At 40.9% G+C, this 20,874-nt stretch overlaps 1 protein-coding gene across 1 annotated transcript; it reads right to left on the bottom strand.

Moving 5' to 3' along the window:
- Positions 1 to 13,665: 13,665 nt before the first annotated feature.
- Positions 13,666 to 17,317, bottom strand: pcdh8 (protocadherin 8). Its single transcript, XM_020089603.2, has 4 exons — positions 14,893 to 17,317; positions 14,692 to 14,762; positions 14,324 to 14,457; positions 13,666 to 14,185 (listed from the first exon to the last, which is right to left on the bottom strand). Exons 1-4 carry the CDS (start codon positions 17,245 to 17,247, stop codon positions 13,836 to 13,838), a joined length of 2,910 nt encoding a protein of 969 aa, XP_019945162.2. The 5' UTR covers positions 17,248 to 17,317; the 3' UTR covers positions 13,666 to 13,835.
- Between the last annotated feature and the right edge of the window lie 3,557 nt (positions 17,318 to 20,874).

Here is a 20,874-nt window from a genome sequence, read left to right as displayed (position 1 = left end):
CTAATTATCATTCAGTCTATGTTAAAACCTCAGGAAAGGACTGCTATTGACAATTGTGTCTGTATTGTCACACTCATACCATTTAATATTTGAACCCTGAATGAGATATCCATTATAAATAGGCCACGTCTTAATGTGCGGCTCTAGCTGCCTTGTTTTTGCAGAAACGAACGACTTTGTCACGGATAACTTTCACTAATGAGTCACATGCACCTGCCCCGGAATGAACTGCAGTCACGGCTGCTTCATAGATGTAAAAACACAGATGCATCAGTTGTTTCATGACAAATTAAGTTCTACCTGAAAGCACATTATTCTGCTGGTGTAAAAAAAATCATACCTGTTGACAAATGACAAACAGTAGCTATATGCTCATTTATGCGCTCCCACAATATCATCTCTCCAATGCAATTCACTTACCACTCTGCGCAAGCGTGATTAGAAGTGAGATTAAGTTGTTTGTCATTCTGTTTTTGCACTCGTTGCCGGTTGCACCACACCTCAAGCTGCACACTGGAATACTGATGGTGGTGAGTGGGAATGACGATCAACGCGAGCGACTGAGTTTTGATGCAGAGTGAATGCATGAACGAAAACAGTCCGTGTGGGGAAAAAAGTTCTCAGTGAGACTTTGTGCAGTTAAATTATGACAAAGAAAAAAAGAACACGAGGAGAAGCATTGGTAAACTGTTATGAAGGAGTTTGGAACATTAGTCTTAGTAGTCACAGAGAAAAAACTTAAAATGATCAACCTATATAATTTTATTCACAAAATCAGACAAAACTGACACAGATAATAAGTCAGTTGGGGTAATATCAATCACTCTACTACAACCCCTGCTTTAATAAAACCAAATTCACCATTTCTCCAAGCTTACTATTATGTTTCTTCTACCTTGTAATAATGAGCCATATTCCTGCATAATCCATGTCTCATGACTCCTCAGCAGTAACCAGTCCATTCACTTAGTTCTCATGCATACACACACACACACACACACACACACACACACACACACACACCAAAGACCTATTGTTATAGAGATGTAGTAATTTTATGTGTCAAGGTTCTGAGAAATTTACCGCTGAAACTTTTGCACTTCAATGGAGGTGAAGGGAATTTCAATTTTGCTGCTCAGAGAACTGAAGAAAACACATTTGAACAACTCATTAGAAACAATTTCCAAGTTACTGTGACAATTTCTTTGTGCAATCCGAGAACCCGCACTATTCTCTGGGAATATTTCCCCACCAGAAAGTGCAGTTCAGATGAAAACCGGCCACGGAGGTCTGTGAATTACCCAGAGAGACCACGACTTTTTTTTAGGGGGGAAAGAAAGACAAAAACTAAAAAATGTGCAGTTGTTGCATGTTATTACATTTTCCTTTGACCGGGGAAAAATACTTACAGTGTGAATCGGTGGTGGAAGAAAGGAAGGATAAAAGTGACACTATCTGCATGACTCAATCGCCCTATCTCTACTGGCAAGTGGAGCAATGTTTATTTTGTGAAGTGACCAGTAACGTGTCCAGTAATATTTCATTTTAGCCGAGGTTTGTGGAGAATATTGTGTTTTTTTTAATTAAAGTGTGGTGATACATATTTTCTGAATGTCTACACGTTTCTTAAAAAGGGAAAAAACAGAGACCCAACAATAAAATGATTTGAGGAACAGATATTGTTTGTGTTGTCAAAGCCTGATGTGGTTTATTTCTCTGAGCCCCAACATCCGTCTATGACAATAACATCTACGAACAAATGCATGAGTCACACTGAAGAAATGATATTGTGTTGATGAAGCACTAGATTGAAGAACTGCACCAGACATGCAGGAAGGTAGATGGGGTTAAGTTTCAGCAACAAAAACAAAAATATACTTTTGGTTTCATGTAAATTAACATGTTATTCCTGGAGTCAGTGCGTCATGTGAATCTGGTCGATATCACATTCTGTATGTAAACATCTTTTCCAGCAGACAGCTGTTGCACAGTAAGACATGTTCTTTCATGAAGATGAACACGGCCACTGTAGTTTATTTTTAGTCCGTCCTATAAACATCAGCTGCCAAGCGTCTCAAACGCTGTATGTATTAATCCTGAGATGAAAATAGTTCAAAATAAATGCTTGGTCTAATGTTTAGTCGTGTTAAGTAACATTTCATGAAAACCACAGTATCCAGCTGTTGAAATTAAATTAAAGGTGTTTCTTGTCACATTATCTCTCAATTTATAAGTTAAAATGCAGAGTGGCGTAGTAGTTAAAAAAGTTTTTAAAAAAAAGGGTTCTCAGGCACAAATTCATAAATCTTGATAAAACAGGTCAGAAATATTTAAGGGTTGGTATCAATGACTACGTCCAATTGGTGTGGATCAAGGTAAATATCTTGATCTAGTGGATCTAAATCTGGTTTCAGGAGTGTAGGCTTTTTTCAGCATCTCTATTAAACAGGCCTAACTACCATCAATGTGTACCTGATGAACCTAATGTGTAGCTGTAAAGCTGGCTTTAACTTAAGGTGACTGTTGGCAGAGGTATGCATGCTACTGAGTGGAATTCTAGTGCTTTAAATTCATTTTTTACCGTATTGGACTGATTTGTCTCATATCTTCTCACTGTAACTTTACTGATGTGTATTTATATTTTTCACTCAGACTCTTGCTGCACTTTATTCTCCCGCCTTCCTTACTTTGTCCCTGAATTTAGCTGCCATTATCAAAAGAAAGCAGCAAAAAAAGGATGTTGATTGTTTGTGGGACTACATGTAAGGTAAGGACATAAATGTTTTATTTCATTGGTTTTCTTTTCACAGTATAACAAGAGATTGTCAGTTTACTCATGTCACTACTCTTCCATTTCTGTGGGTTGTCAATCACTACAAGGTTCTTCCACGTCCACCTTCGCAGGTACAGCTACTTGTCTGAGTGTGGTTGTGGCAGACATCTCACAAGCCTTGTTATCATGTAACATGTTGAATAAATTATTTGTGTTGCAGAACAGCTGTGGATTTGCATGAAAATGTAAATCCTCCATGTGCCAGTTCACCAACATTTCAATTCTGAATCTAAACTAAGGAGTCAGGCCTTGCTCTCGAGAGCTCCCGGGTTAAAGAGCTGATGTTTTTGCATTCGACAAACTTTCTCGTACCCCAGGAGCTAAAACAACTTTCTGCCAAATTCCATAAACTGAAAGTCCGACTTTGTAGTCTTTATAGCATTCGGTGGGGTTTCAGTTGGCGGTTTGTAAAATGGGTTTAATAAATTCAGAATTTAATCTGTCTTTGAGGGGAAGGAGCTATATGTGAGTGTGACTGTCTGCTGAGAATGTGTAATTTTTAAAGGGTTCATGCACAGATGCACCTAAAAACTCACAAATTACCTGCTCATCAATCAGTGTGGAAAACAAGCATGTGATGCATTCCTCAGGTCCAAACACAAAACACGCCAGGATTGTACAAACTAATGGGTTCTTGCAGGAGCAGGATTCACATTCATTCCACATCCAAAGATTGAGGCTGGTATCATGAATATAATTACAAGAAGAGAAGAAAACAACCGCATAGCCTGCGATGCATTAACAATCCCCCGAGTTTCTATACAGACAATACGTGAAAGGCAGAGTGTGAGCATATAGTAATGTTCGGGGGTCAGATTTACATGGAAGCATCTCTGACAAGTTACTAATTGCTTTCAAATGAACCAGAATATAAGTAGGTCAAACATGTTAAACAATTACCGTCTGGAGGCAAAGTGAGGCTTTGCTTTGTGTCGTGGTTTCTGGTTTTATCTCTTGTTGACAGCACATATCAAGACCTCGTTTATTAATTAGATCTTTATGACAAACTAATGAACACATTACTCTAATGCAATCAGTAACAGTCAGCTATTAGTACAGCTGTATTTGAGAGATGGTGACGTTAAACATGCAATTTAAATATTTCAGCGAATATAAACTACTGACAATTGAATCAAGTGGGTTTCATTAAGGAATCTGGAATTTGTATTGCAAATTACTCATGTAAATGTTAATAGCCTGAGCTTTGAAAACAAGAGTTGCAGCCGTAAGGAAGAATCACGCCCATCCTCTAAGTACATTGATTATTCATCTCAGTAATGACCTCCTGTTCTAAGTTGTTAGACTTCAGTAAACTCACCATGCAGCTTCAGAGAATCCTGCAACAATTTACAGCCCAAGCTCACAGTTGTACAAAGAGGCTTTGATGATAGTGAGAACGTCTATAATATTGTCAAGAGTGAATTTTTGATTCAGGCGTTCCGCTCAATGTTTTTTCCCCCTGTCTCACATATTGTAACAAAAGAATATGTAGCCAAAGTCACAAGGAGTCAGCACTGACCACAAATCATTCAACACCTTAACATCGGTGCACCCTAAAAATAGCACCCATGCACCCTGGAGTGAAAAACTGGAGCAGTGTATGACAATACATGTGACAACTCCGGGGACCATTACACTGATGAAATGGGAAGAACCCTGAGCTGGAGACTGAATGAACGCCCCCCCCCCAAAAAAAAGATAACATCGGATGTCACCAGACACCAAAAAATAAATAAATCAGAAACAGCATGGACAGGGAGGAGGTCAAAGTTCATCAAGCAGCAGGCAGGAGAAAGATCACAGAGGCCGTCACATCCTGCACCAGAGAACCTCACTGAACAGAGGTAGGATCGATGGTTTCATACTTCAGTCACTTGAGTTCAACACTCCCCACAAAAACAAGGCCAATTATAAATATGCTGTTGACTGTACAGTGCTGTGGAATGCATCAAGTTCTGGTCCCCATTTAATTTTGGAACCCTACATGGCCGGTCTATGAGTCACCCTGATGTTTCTTTGCTGGAGATTTAATGGAAAAGTTTGACATTTATTTGCTTCCCTTTACTGTAGGTATGGAAGGGAAAAAAGGATTGTTACCACTTGTCAAGTCTTTGCATTGTGTATAAGGTGATAAGTGTACATCATAAAGACTTGGTGAACCTTTAAAGCACTAAATAACACCACGTATCTTGTTTGTTTAATCTCAACACAAGCAGCATTGTGGATATTGCAAACACATGTGCTTTAAGAGGGAGTTAACACAGTGCATGCAACAGTTTCTTTATCTATTTGCCCAGCGTTTCTGCATGCAGCACCGTCACCGGTTGCCAGGCAACCTCGCTGTCACGGAAAGGTAAAGAAAAAGTTGCAGCACGCATGTTCCCTGTGATTCAACAAATGTCATTTATTTTACATTTCTGTTTGTGTAGGGATTAAAGAACAAGACAGGATTTATTCATGAATGAGCTTTAAAGATGCTGCTGCATGTTTGTTTAGATTTAGACCTTTATGTTAAGCTAACTTAATTCCTCCTAGATACAGCATTTAGATACAGCATTTTGGAACATCAACATAAATTAAAACAATCAGGAAGAAAGAGTATTTTCCCCAAAACTCCTTTGTAAAATCATCCATTCCTCCATCATCTATACTGCTTAGCATGTTTATGATAGTGGGGGAGCTCGCACCAGTCCCAGCTGACATTAGGCAATAGACGGGGTCCACTCTGGTCAGGTCCACAGGGCCAGATAGAAAACTGTTCTCTCTCACGCTCACACCCACAGTCATTTTGGAGTCCCCAATTCCTGATGCATGTCTTCAGGGGGAGGCCGGAGCACCCAGATAAAACCCACACAGACATGTGTAGAACATGCAAACTCCACACAGAAAGAGCCCTGCCCAACAGGGATTCACACTAGGAACTTTCTTGCTGTATCGTGCTTCCCTTGAAAATCACATCATCCATAAATCATGTGTTTATTTAGCGGGAGAAGCTCAAAAAACATGTAACAAAGACATATAAATGTATTTAACAATCTGTTTTCTCACAACCCTGCTCCCTCTTAGAGGGTTTGATAGCCCTACTGTATTCATCATCAGGGATAAATATAACATGTGAGCCACTTTATCTTTGGGGGGGCCTACGTCTAGATATTGCAGAGTTGAATCTAGCGCAGTGTCGCAAAAAGGTTGGGCCAGATGTCTGGTCTCGCTCTTAGCTCAAGTGTCCCACATACAGTGGGAGAGAATTGCTGGTTACACTGCTCTTAGGACTGGCAGAGAAGCAGCAGGTTAGAAAAAAAACACCTCCCAGGAGAAATGATTCAGGGTATTGGAGAACCAGAGAGGCGAATAAAGTGAATGCAATTTCAAAAGGGAAATAATGGAGGTCATGGCGTTTGATGTTCCTGCGCTGGCCAGGAAAATAACTTGGTTGATGATGGAATCAATCACACCTTCATGGCACTGAATGTTAATGAGGATATGTTTATTTGTTTTTTTGCATTTTTAATAAAAGTGCTAACATCAAACCTAGCCATCCATTACTCCAAACAGAATGAAGTGTAGTTATCTGCAGTGTGCCGGTTGATATCAGCTGACTGAGGCAATAATAACTGAAATTTAACGTTTTTCTTTTTTCTTCTTTTTTCCTCTCGTGTTTTTGTTGTGATGAGCCAACGTGAGATCAAAATGGAGTTTATCCTCTATCACCTGCCAGTCTAGACGAGAGAAATGCTCACTCGACGTGACATCACTTCTGTGTCTGCACTCAGCATGCCACTACATCTTTCATTTCCTGTGCGCTAAACTTTACAACTTATCCTTTGACAGGAGGAGTAAACATTTGTAATATGACCCCGGCTGTGATCTCTCAGCGTAAACAAAGGAAAACCTGCCACAGCCTCTTCTATTCTTGACAATCCCAAAGAAAACAAAGCACTCCTTTGTTTTTCTATATTTCATGTTGTAGACATATGTCTGAAAGCCCTTGAGAGGAGCATTGATTTCAGGGCATTAATCAAATGAGTACAAAACATAACATTCATAAATTAATTGAGAACTAATACGTGTGACGCTGACAATGAGTAAATTTCAGTCGTCTGTGCTTGATTACTTGAAGGTGAGAGCCGCTGAACGAGCAGCGCTTATATATTCAGATGGAGACAGTGATAACAGTAGTGGTGATTTGGGACAGCTCATGAGATGTCCTTATTTTTTCTGCAGTGGCACTTTATCTCAGGCCGGGGAAGTTATTTAGTATGCAACGGATCAATCACCATCCTCAAAAAGCCATTTAAATTAACTTCTTGGACAGATATCTATCCAGCAAAATGGCCGACAGAGGAAAGGGCCTATCAGAAAATTAAAAAGGACATGACTTCTTTTTTTTTTCCTGTGTGAGACTGAAATAGAGCAAAAACACGCAAACAATCCGAAATGTTCTCAAATATCTTTCCTTCTTTGTCTTTGGAGGTTTTCTACTAAAATCAAACCATGAGGAGCAGACTTTTTCCACTCACACGGGACTCATCATTTCTTCACAGACAACACATTCAGCCGCTCTGACAACCACACCAGCCGTCTGCTGGTGATTGTGTCTATAGCGCAGATACGGTAGTCGTCACAACCATGACAGCTAAATTCATTTTTCAGTGAAACACAGTCCGACTTATTAATACTTAATAGGAACGGAGGGTGAAACCTCTGCACAGAGTGTGGCTCGGTCTCTCTTTTTCAAATTAAGAGGAGTCGAAAGTGAATGTTTGATTCTCACTAAATAAAAATAAGCCGGTGGCCACGCGGTGCATGTCTAATTGCAGATGAAGCATCAAATTAAAATGTCAGGGACTACTTGGAGGAGCAGTGGCTACAGAGCTCCAGTGTTTGAATTTATGTTAGAGATTATACCATTTTCAAGGAAGGTGTAATTTGTGCTGCAGTATTACCCGAGCAACACCATGTTATTAGTTTCGACAATTCTCAGTCATGTTAATGTCGGGAAGGAAGGAAAGCAGCATGCCACCTAGTGGGATGTGAATAACCCATATATCTCATCCCCAATTAGTATGAAGCTGTACTGTAAAGTGACAGGAAGCTAATTCATAAATACCGTAGCAACATGGAAGGGGAGGGAAGTCATCCACAGAAAAAAAATAAACTGTCAGTCCCGTACAGATAGGGGAACATCAACCAAGCCTTTCCAATTACTTCAAGGTTAACTGTGAAGCACTAATAACTTCAGGGAACCGGAGAAACAAAACATTGTTAGCTAATTACATAAGCAAGTCATTTAGACTGATTGATGCAACATATTATTCTGTGCTCCCTTTCTCTTCCTTCCCTAATTTTCTCTTCCTTACAGTGGCGTGCAACATAAAGGCTCAGTTTCCTTTTGGCAGCTGTCTCCATGACGGCTCGCACTGACACAATGAGACGCTCCCCCTGCTCAGCAGTAAACCACAATCAACTGGCGAACAACTGGTACAGATTTATCATCATCAGCTCAGGACCAAAGCTCGATGTGCGAGCTGACACACTCTGCAGACAGAGAACCGCAGGTAGTGCCATTACTGTTTAAGAGAGAGGTCGAGCAGTCTGTTGCCTGGGCTGGAAATAGCAGCGGTGACTCCATGTGTCCATTTAATAAACTAAATTAATATTCCCACAGTGGATGAGATGAATCCTTTTGTTTTTGAACTGGTTTTACACAGATGCCTTATAACAAAGAGGCTTAGAGGGAGATGGGTTATATTTGTTGTTATTTCTCCTGCTTCTGTCACTGTAACATCCAGAGTTCAGTCATGCATGCCATGATATTTCTTATTCATAAAGACACGTGATAACAGCTCATCCTGCTCAGGCCCAGTCGGGATTTGAGCCTTTGTTGTACAATATTGTAAATATGCTCAACAGAAAAAGTTATCCCCTGTGCTTCTATTAAGTCATGTATATAATTTACAGTTAAAGGGGAGGGAAGATAAAGCAGAATATTAATTTCTCTCTACAGAGTGTGTGGGTTGGACAATTGGTTCAGTGTAAGATAAGAAGAAAAGAGAGGAGTATGGGATTTGTGCCACTGAATCATTCGCAGATGTGCTTCAGCTGACAATGAAAGCTCAATGCTTTGCGGTGGAGAACCTGCCACTGAATGCACCGGCCACACAAAGAGCGGCCAAGCGGCGAGAATGTAAAAGCACTAACACTTACTCCTACATTACCTGATGTTATTGTCAAACAAGAGCTTCCCTTGACACATTAAAACTGATGATTTGTAATGGCAACAGCAAGCGCTCATGAATTACACTTCCCTGAAATATTTTCATGTTCTAATGAACCAATCCCAACTGGAATAAATTGAATATGTCTCTTTAATTTGTTCAATCATATTGCTGGGATCACATCTAAGCCACCCTGCTGTATAAAGAACTGTGGCCCCTGTGTGTAAATAGCATTGGAGTAAGCCTGTAACTTTTTTTTTTTTGTATGGTTACGTTGAATGATGTTTCCCCCTAGTGGTATGAGAACCAAAAGAGAACACACTGCCTCATACTGTACATCATATACTTATTAATCAGGCCATAATAGGTTTTCAAATAGCCACTGAGAGGTTAAGTTTACTTCACCTGTATGAATCTATGATATGATTGCTGGATAGTTTGCAGAAACAAGAGGTGTAATGAAATCTTATTATTATTATTATTATTATTATTATTATTATTATAAATCACCTTCTGTCCAAGTTTATCTGAATACCTGACATTTTCCTCCATTTCAAACATGTACACATTTAGGAAGCTACAATAGTAAAGCAACTAAAAGCAGTTTGATGGTGAAGATGAAACGACTGTAACACCTCTGCATTATACCGTGTGGCAATGTTTCCTTTGAAATGAACCTGTATATTCTTTTTTACTATCTTTGATGTCAGTGTGCTTCTATCTCTTCTTCATCATTTATATCTGACAGCTGAGATATGAAAGAAATCTAACACGTCATATTAAAGCAATAAATTACTAAATTCACAATCACGCAAGCAGCGGTGATGAGAATGTCGCATGGCAACTCAATTTTTATCTTTATCCAAATCATATTTGTATCTTTGAATGCTCAGAGGCTTTTAACTAAAAGGAAACAGAAACTACTTTCATAAGCATTGAGTGGACAGGCATGACATTTGATTTTACAAGCATTACCGACCAGTTTAGTTGCACTTAGCATTTCTAATCGAACATAATATCATAAAACATCATCAAAGGCATCACTGTGTTTTGAAATAAAATGTTATCATTTAAAAAATGTTTTATAAGTCTCAAAATTGTGGCAAAGCCTAAAATATTTAATATTTCAATGAGTAGCATTCTGCTGCCCACTGTCATTCCTAACACATCTCTCAAACGTTCCATAAAGAAACCTGACAGATTAACAAAATGCTATTGATTAGACAAAATAACTATTGCATTTAGGTATATAAGTACACAAGTATATAAGTGTAGTGGTATTAGTATTCTTGTTATTAGGTTTTAGGCTGTCAACTTCACACCTAGCCAGGGACCACAGATAAAAATTAGCCTCAGGGCTAATGATGGCATATTTATATGGTTGTTATTAAAATGCACAGTCACTGAAAAATAACCTGGATGAGTAAAAGAAAATTTATATTTTATGTTTGTTTTTTTTTTGCTTTAATTAATTAAAATAAACATTTGCATTCTCTAAAAAGTGAATTTTAAATATATGGAGTGTAGTTTATATGCTTTAACACCGTGATCAAAAGATGGTATGAAGGTAGCTAGATATTTAGATTAGACCTTAAAATAAAAATAATTTTACATCTCAGCAGTCCAGGAGGAACTGAAAAGACAGCATCATGTTAAACTGAGGTTCTGACACGTCTCATATAGTCGGCAGCTCTGTGCTTGTCATCCAAACCCTGGACCCAGATTCCCTCTTGAACATCCTTCTTACTATCAGGCATAAGCATATGGCATAATTTGGCGTAGAGAGAAAACAATGCTCTGAGCTGAGATTAGCATAATTTGAATATTTTTCAAACAATCCAAGTGTGCAAGAAAACAGGAGAGAGCGTGTCCTTGATAGGTGAATCTCAGGTTAAAATAAGCATTTGAGGGAATACACTAATCTGAGTGAGCACACTTTCTAAAAATACTGGAGATTACTTCCAACAACTGATTAAATTCAGGAAGGTTTCAGTGTCTAAACCATAAACTTGTGTTTGAAAGCAAGAAAATTACAAACAGGTGTTGTCTCCTCAACATATGTTGTGTGGTGAACGTGATATTATCCACAAGCTACACTTATGTAGAAATTGTTGCTTTTTCCTACTCATCTTATTGATTCATCATCAATATGGCAATGCATTTGATTTGATATGTCTTAAACAATGCAAATTACACCTTAGTGATGAATGAACTTCTCATTTCCTAGAAAACAAAGGCCAGAAAGAAATTGTTTTTTTTAGGACTGCTCCAAATCTCAAAGCATCCAAATGTCAATATCTAGACTTGGCACTTCAGACAAAGATAAAGATGACACACTAGTACAAAAAAACGTTGCATTGTGTGATGGGCCGGAAGCACTAAACGATATCGACTCAGAGAAGCTTCATCTTTACATGCTGGGTGACAATAGGGAATTATGCCCCCAAACTTGAAATGTTGAGGGGCCATAAAGAATAATCACATTCATATCCATTTGTCATAAATAAATCTAACACCATCAGGTGCAGAGGCTAGAGATGACGTGTAGCTCTGACTCATTTGTCAGTGGACTACTGATGAGCTGAAAACCAGCTCTAAAACACTCGCTGTCTATTACCCTGGGAGATTTGAAATGTTCTGTGAGAGCTGCTGCAGGACATTAATGTGAAGTCCATTTAGATATGAATAAACACACCGTCTCTCAGCCGTGGCAGACACACAAACCATGCTAGTGAATGTACCTTGTGGCAGAAATTGTCAGGTCATTGCACAACTATTTGACCTACAAGGAGCACATGAAGCGATGATGAAGGGAACAATATTGTATTGACTGATAAATGCATTTTCCCTCTGTGTACAATTGGCTATCTGTCAGACCAGTGCACATCACTGGGGGCACAAATATGACCTTCTTTCTTATTGCTTGTCTTTTGCACTGCGTGGCCTTGAAATCTTCTGCAGACTCTGTGCTTAAAATAAAGTTATTAACTTTGCCAAACTGTAGTGACTTTGCAGAATAGAAGTATTAAATAAAACGGGTCATCAGGTCAGCATAAATATGGAATTAGTTTTGAACATCTTCCTTTCCTGAGGCATATTGTGGTTATCGTGTGAGAACTCTGTTTAGCGCTTTATAGTTGTGCAAGAGGCATCTAATCCACTCTATTCCCTCTTTTATCACAGCTATCTAAAAACCACAAAAGCAGGTATTTATGCTTATGCAAATGAGCACAGCTCTTAGCCCTCTTTTGCCTGCAGATGAGCAGAAAAAAATAATGGCTCATGCTGCCATCAGCTTCTGCTGATAGCTCTTCCTTGGCAGCAGATTTAGAAAGTATTTATTTTCTCTTCAGGACTGGCCCCCAGATGACTATTATGTAATGTGTAACGGCCCTTTACTCTTGTCTCATTTACTTTCACACATCACAGGATCATTTAAAGTGACCTTAAAAATAATGAGGACAGAATAGTGTGAGAGACTCATACATGAGCCGATGAAAATAAGCAGGGTTTGAATATTGTTAAAAATGCATATGCTCAGTTGGCCTTTTCAGTTAATCGGCTCCAGAGCAAGTTCTGTAAAGTTGATGAAGCACATTATTAAATCGGGCCTGTACATTTGAAGTTGTTGATGAAACCCATCCTGTGCTTCCCCGTGGACACTGTCCCTTGAATGAAAGATGTATTTAATTGATTTTATTTTGCATAATTTAGTTATGGACTCTCTGGTTTCTTGCAACTGTCCTGGATTTACTTTGATTTGATCCTGTTGCTGTGCTATTTTGGGAGATATGAGATAAACATGGGCTTTAAAACTGAAAACACTACGGACACTGAATAATTTGTCTGCCACAGCTACATATAAAAGATGGAGAACTAATAACCAGTATTCAGGCGGATGTTGGCCAGTGCCAGATATGGTTTAAAAGCTCATCAATATCTCATCAATAAACCATTTGGCACCAGAGTTTCACTTAACCTACATATTCAGAGCTGAATTTAAGTTAATAATGGTAAGCAGATCTAAAAACATGATGGTATGGCTGAGGAAGCAAGTTTATTTTTGATGTAAGAAAATTCTGATGAAAACAGATGTATTTCTGTCCCATTTGCAAAGATTAACACATTTCTATACAGAAAATGAACATCTAATGGCAACAAATGGCGCTCAGGAATCTGTGAGGCGTTTTGATACGTGTTGCATTGCGTTGTGTGAATAATGCAGGAGACCTGAGGCAGGTGTGACAGCACCCAGCATGATTTTGTCGAAATAATGTTTTTTTACTTTATTTTCCACTTGAACATCGGCTCCGCTCACTCTCATTTGCATGCGAGGAACTCAACAGAGCAACCTGAGCCTTCAAAGTCGGTCTCCAGGTAATGGTGCTGCTTGAGATTTTACATCTGATCATCACTGACGGGGGTTTTGATCATGTAGACTCAAACTCTACTCTCTAGTTCTACGTGTTTACAAATGAAGTCTGGGATTTCTGATGGCAGGGGGATAATATTTAATCTTTAAAATGTTGTATTTCTCAATTAAAATGATTCCCACGTCATTACATGGGTCACATAATCACATTTGACAAAAACATATTTCATTGTTTCAGTTACCTTTTTATTGGAAAAAGAAACTCCAGTGTGCATTAAAACAACATTTAGTACAGAAACTCAAATTATGTAACATAATTAAACATACTATTTGTATATAAATATATTTATATTCAGTTTAAATAATATTTACATCCTCCAGGGGCATCTTAATCAGCTTATCAACAGTTTTTTTAAAAGATGGTTGCAACTTCTGATGCCGTAGCCACAGTGACATATGTTGGACCCTGTGTGTGAATTTCGGCACCTTCAACACCAGTGTCGTGCTGCTGCTGAGGATAGTAGGACGGGAGGGTCCCGGCCCTGTAGAAGTCCTGCATGCTGCTCCTTGATTTCGGCCGATTCGTGCCATAACCGCAGTCCTTCCAGGAGTGGGGATAGCCGTGAGGATTGCTGAACACCGGCACTGGGGAGAAGCCTATTGTGTATGCATTGTCTCTGAGGGTTCTGAAGCTCTGTGATGGTATTGCACAGTAGGTGCCTTGGCAATCCCCTGATAGGATGTTAGCAGCGCTGGATGAACCTGACATGAAAGAGAGATAGATTTTAAAAAATTGTGGATACAGATGTTAAATTTTTATCTTTTATGCCATTCTACTGGACGTCTCTATTTTATTCAGTCGTGTTCAATGTCAAAAACTTCGAGAGTAGAAAAACTCACTTTTTAGTCTCGGTTGGAAGGTGCTGAAATTCTTTTTGCCTCCGTCGCCACTGATATCAGAGTCACTGTCATTGAAGTCACTGTCCCCTTTACCACTGTCCTTCACGCTCAGCTGGTCAGTGTGTCCGATGCCACTGCAAATACAATCAACAGATACAGAATGAGCCTCCACTGTTACACATTAGCTTGATTATTGATTTTTTTCCCTCCTAAACACGAGGCCTGTCTCTTTGCCAAACATCTAACTTCATTCCACAAGCAGCAGAATGTATGCACGGTGCATGTTAAGTACTGTCTCTGTTAAGTGAGATTTGACTGGTGGAATATTATCCTATTTGAGAAGGAGAAATTGCATTTGGTTGTCTCACCTCACTTGCAGGCAATATTTGTCACCTTGCCACACGGATGTTGGTTGGAAATGCTTGGAGGGCAGGAACATCTGAGGGAACAAACAAAATGACAGCAGTGAGCTTACTTTCCATTTCTGGCACAAAGATCAAGGCGGCACTTGGGAACATCATCTGCATATGAAAATAAAAGATGAAAGAATGCTGTCATGGTTCACTCACCTTTGTCTCCGAGTCCCCGCTCCTCTCCTCGTACAGGCAGGAGTCATCCAGAGATGAGGAGGTCCTCTCGTGGAAGAAGCCTCGCTGACCCGTGTATATGTTTGGTTGTGTGGAGCCGAGTATGGGGATTGGCCTGCTGTCAAACAGGCTGTGACACACTTCTCTCTTGGTGCCACTGTTTCTCCCCCTGCGGCTGAGCTTGCACGTGACAACGACGACCACTATTGCAATCAGCAACAGAGCACAACCCCCACTGAGCATGATAATGATAATTAGCGAGCCATCCAGGATGGAGCCTTCTTCATCACTTGACTGCATCACAATGACGACCTGGTCGTCTCTGGGCTCTGTGTCTGTGACCACAAACCTGATGGTGGCACTGCTGGAAAGTGGGGATCTTCCATTGTCACTCACTGCGATTTTAATCTCCAGCACGTCTCCAATTTCAGACGTCAGCCATTGTTTCAAAGCGATTTCCCCGGTGTCTTTGTTCATTGTGAAAAAGTGTGGGTAACCTTGCACAATCTGGTAGGAGAGCTTGCTGTTCACTCCCTCGTCCTCATCTTCGGCTGAGAGACGGAGGGCGAGGTAGCCAGTGGGTGCATTGAAAGGCAGGGGGATGTCAGCAGAGTCATTGAGGAGCACGGGGAAGGTGAAGTATGGGTAGTTGTCGTTCTGATCCACCACTCGGATCCTGATTGTTGATGTGCTGGAGAGAGAGGGAGAGCCTCTGTCCTCTGCTTGGATCACCAGCTCAATCTGCTGAAGAGTCTCATAATCGAAAGACCTCAAAGTGAACAGTGAGCCTGAGAGTGAGTCGACAGAAACATAAGTGGACACTGGGGATCCTGACACCTCTGAGTCTAAGAGTTTGTAGGAGACTTTCGCATTCTTCCCCATGTCAGGATCTCTGGCAACAACGGTGGTCACATAGGAACCTGGAATATTGTTTTCCAGCACTGAAACTTCATAAAGTGACTTGCTGAAGAGAGGGCGGTTGTCGTTCTCATCCGTCACTCGGATGGTGTACTGTCTGACAGTTTTGAAAGGTGGACTGCCGAGGTCCTCTGCCACTACAGTCAAGTTATACTCTGGGATCTTCTCTCTGTCTAAAGTGGTGGTGGTGACAATCATGAAGGTGTCTCCGTACGCCTGCTGCAGGGTGAAATGCTCGTGCCCGAGGAGGCTGATGCGCACGTACCCGTTGGAGCCAGAGTCTCTGTCCGAGGTGCTGATCAGAGCCACGAAGCTCTCCGCGGCCGCAGCCTCGGTGATGTACGCGACCCCATCGCTGCTGGAGGTCATGGGTTTGATGCTGATCTCGGGCGCGTTGTCGTTCACGTCCACGATGTCGATGACAACCCTGCAGCTGGATGGCACAGAGTTTGAGCCCAGGTCCGCGGCTCTGATGTTCAGCTCGTACGACCTCCTCTTCTCGAAATCAACCCGCGCCTTCAAGGTCACGTCACCTGAGTACGGGTCGACGTGGAAAAGTCGCGCAGCCTCCGGTGCCAACTCGTCCGCGAACGCGTACATCACCTCTCCGTTGGCACCGTCATCGGGGTCAAACGCGTGCACTCTGAGGACTCTGTGACCCACCGGCGCGTCCTCGTTCAGCTCCACTTTCAGAGAGCTGTGCTCGAACGTCGGGCTGTTGTCGTTGAAGTCCAGGACTTTGATATTCACCGTCATGGAACCGGACTTAGCGGGCGCGCCTCCGTCAGAAGCGGTGACTTCGATAGTGTAGGAGTCCTCCACCTCCCTGTCGAGCTCCCGCACCAGCACCAGCTCCGCGCACTTCACTCCATCCTCCCTGACGCGCAGCTCGACGGCAAAGTGAGCGGAGGGGGAGATGTTGTAGCTCTGGATGTAGTTCTCCCCCACGTCCTGGTCCACAGCGACCTGCAGCGGGAACCTGGAGTCCAGAGGGACGTTCTCCACTATCTCCAGGTCCGTCTCGTTGCGCGCGAAGTGCGGAGCGTGGTCGTTGATGTCTCTCACCTCGATCTCGACGTGGATGAGCTGGAACTTTTCTCTGGACAAGGCCACGATGTCGAAGGCGATGAAGCAGCGCGGGGACCTGGGGCAGAGCTGCTCCCGGTCGATAGTCTCTGCAACACTCAGGAGTCCGTCGATCTCCCTCATTTGGATCACGGAGGAGTTGCTCTCCTGCATGAAGCGGAACGACGTGTCGGGGTCATCAGCTGGTTCAATCTTTAAATCCCGGGACAAATTGCCTATCTCCGTCCCCGGTGCATCCTCCTCATAGGTGAAATACTTTGTGGTTGTGCAAAGAGCAGAGTGCAGGGATAAAGCAAACACGAGGAAAACTCCTGCAAACCTGCAAAAACCCATGTTGAGGGGCTACAAAAATACAGCCCAGGAAAATCATATAAATGGTGCAAAGAGTTGTGCAATAAGTCTGATCGGGTCAACTCTGCTCAACTCTGACTTTGCTGTGGGACTATAAGCCCCGGTATATGCAAATGACCTGTCCCCAACGACCAATGGCCTTGCAGCCAGTGGTCCACCAAAAGGAATCCGTCTGTCTCTGCAGCAAACTGCTCTTCACTGTTTTCCTTTTTTTTCAATGCAAATGGTTGAGTAGATAAAGTGATTGTGGAGCTTTAATCAGTCTGATAACAGTGTTGAATAAATCTGCACATGGCAATTAATTAACTAATCACTTAGAGGACTGAATTGTATAGGCTTACGTTCCATGAGAGGAAGTTGAAGTCTGTTGGAAACTTGAGGGATTGACACCGAATCAGAGGAAATAATGTAGAAGCAGAAGAACTTAAAAAAGCAACAAAAAAAAAGAGAAATCCATGTCAGTTTAGAGCCTAATGGGTGGTAATTGCAGCAAAAATTTACAATGGTTCACCAGAAACCATTACAAGCACTACAGGTTCCCTAAAAGTACTTTTACTTTGCTGAAAGTTATGACACTTTTTCAGGTGGATTCATGCATTAAATATTTTATTAGAGGATTCGAAATATTATCTGTCGAAGGCACATAAAGCATTTCAAGTATGAATAGTGAAGATTGACTGCTTAGTGCTTTATAATAAATGTTTTATTTGAGCACTGCAGCTTCACCTACTTGGTCCATGTGGAGCTAATTTGAACTGTCTTGAAGTTGCCAAGTCTTTTAACAATGCATTATACATTGTTGGAGCAAATGGTTTCAATCATGTATCTTAATCTGGAAAATTAAAGCTGTCAGACAACATTAGCGTAGTAAAAAAGTGTTTTCCCTGAAGAATGGTGGAGGAGAATATTATATTTAATCAAATGCAATAAATTCAGCACAAGAAACAAAAACTCTGTTTCAGTGCGTATATTATTTAAGACAGTTACTTTCCACCACTGGATAAAAGCAGGAGGAAAGTCACATACAACAGTATATATTACAATAACACTGCTGGCATTCATGCTTCAAGAAAGGAAACTATAAGGTTTATTTGAATGTGAGAAAACTCACAAGGGTCATTGAGTAGTGTTGTTGCAGACCCCTTAAATGTTAATTACATAAAGAATATTACTGTGGCTCCAGTGTTAGAGGAGGTCAGAAGGTTAAATAAGCCAGTTGAAAGAAAAAATAAAGTTACACACACAATAGCAACAGTTCTCGTAGTGATAACAAAAGAGCATGAGTCAAGCAGACCTTTGTCAACCATATGGGTGATTATCTTGTGCTGATTAAAAGGCGTCTACGGCCCTTCAAAAGACTCTTGACACCTCACAACAGTTTGGGTAAAATTTGTCTAAGTCCCCCCCCCCCTTCACCCCAAAGGGCACATACAGCAAGGTGTTAAAACCCACACAATACAGAGCAGCAGAGATACATGTGATTCTGCAGCGAGAGGTGATAAGGGGCTCCGCTCTGCCATTTTCAAAGTGTTATACAAGCCTGAGAGCACCAGGCAGTGTTAAGACAAACTGTTACAAACAGAAGCTGCTGGATTTAGATATTGGACTCAGAACACGCTTCAGTCAAATTACTATATAGAGCAGAAGTAAACGCTCAGAGTTTGTTTTCTAAATCCACCAAGACAACAAGTGGTTTTCCCCCGTGCTGGATCCCACATTACGCCACGGTTCATTAAAATTAAGTGGTATTTTGGAGTGTAAGCTAAAGCAGGCCAATGAAAAAACTTGAATCGTTAATCTTGGAAGAGCAGCAGCGTTGCATCATCACTTGTGCCACTCAACACGGAGGAAGAAATATTCCAGAGTGAATTTAAATTTTAAATATTGCCTCCATCTCTCAATAATCTACTTCTTTCTTGGGTTATTTTAAATCAGCTCGCTGTCTTTATTTTCAACCCTTTATCAAAAACAAGATAATGCTGAACATATGAAGCCAGAGAGGGAGGGGGTGAGGTGGGGGATCAAACATAAGATACTTTTCTGCCATTACCAGACACACAAAGCCATCAACTCCACAGGCCCCATGCTGGCTGGGTGTTGAAATCCAGGATTGGAGGGGTGTGAGGAGTCAGAAGGTAATGCAGAATTATTAGCCAAATTACTTGTTTGCCACTAAGAGGATTACGCTTCAATCTTATCAAACGTCTCACGCACTTACCACTTGGTGTGGCAACGGTTTTAAAGGCTAACAACCCAGCAGATTTAGATGAAAATATTTCAGGCTAAAATTAAAGCAACAAAAGTGATGATTAAAACAGCAGCTGTACAGGCAGTGATAAGTTGTTTATCCGTGCATCACACGTCATGTTCGATCCATCTGCCTCGATGAAAACACAAATGAAATGACCTAGTCACGTTCCAGTGTATTTTCTTCCAATCAGTGCATCAATACAAGGTCACCAGAGGCCACTCCACCAACAAAGCCGCAGCTAACACAGGAGTGATACTTGTTTGTCACCTAAGTCAGGTGATTAATGCAGATCACAGCTTGATTAAGACGTGTGTGGTGACAGTAAGAGCATTACAGCAGATTAATGGCTCTGGCCATCTGTTCTCTTACTGAGATGATTTTAATTAATGGTAAGAATATTGTTAATCTTGTCTTGGCACTCAACATCGCAGCGATCACAATGACGGTCAGAATCAGTCTGATGTCAGCTGCCAGTCAGACAGTCGTTTCAGATCAGGCCATTTGAAGGGTTGTTTTTCTCGACCTCACACGCCACCATGCAGGTAGAGGAGGCAGGAAAAGCATTTGGTGACACCGGGAGCAGTAATCCTGGCATATGCCACTGGGAACAAATGTCTCCAAGGCCCACCTTTTGAATAACAGCCAGCGTGTCACCCACTTCAGGAAAATTGCATTCCTGCTTCTTTCTTTCTTTCTTTTATGGTTTGCAGGTCCCCCATGCTCTCTGTAAAATATTTATACTGAAAACATCAACTTGATCTGCTTGTTTTCTCTTTTGAATGTTTACAGTCTAATTTTGTCTTCCTCACCAAGGTTATTCTGTGGGTTCTGGGTCGTTCTGTTACAGTTTTTTTTTAACATTGTCAAAATATACAGTTTCAATCAACAGGTGGAGTATGAGAAGGGGAGTTTTATTTATGAGTTGAGAATTTTTTTGTCATAAAACCATAAATATCACATGCCTACAAAAAAACAAAGAGAGAACCACTGACAGAGTAGAGACAAACAAATACAATTATGTGTCTACATGAAATACAAAGAGGACACGTCATGGAACACAAACATACAAAGAAAACATGACACAGAATGCCATAAATATAATAATTACATCTAATACACAAACCTATTATTATGGTATGGCTGGAGGTTGCATGTTCCACCACTGCAGACTACTACATTACTGCAGATTTACACACTACATTTTAACTATAGTTTAATTGAAATATTCAAGAAATTCCCAATTTTTGGATCATTCTGTTTCAGTGTATAAAACTGTTTACACTTCTTTTTAAAGGCTCTTATGAAATTAGAAAATTATCATTAAACCTACTTTTACAAATGCTGTTGGAATTCACATG

The sequence above is a fragment of the Paralichthys olivaceus genome, chromosome 10 (genome assembly GCF_024713975.1).
Source record: "Paralichthys olivaceus isolate ysfri-2021 chromosome 10, ASM2471397v2, whole genome shotgun sequence".
NCBI classification, from domain to species: Eukaryota; Metazoa; Chordata; class Actinopteri; order Pleuronectiformes; family Paralichthyidae; genus Paralichthys; species Paralichthys olivaceus.
The sequence above is the reverse complement of the archived record's forward strand: the minus strand, read 5'-3'. Positions and strand labels throughout refer to the sequence as shown.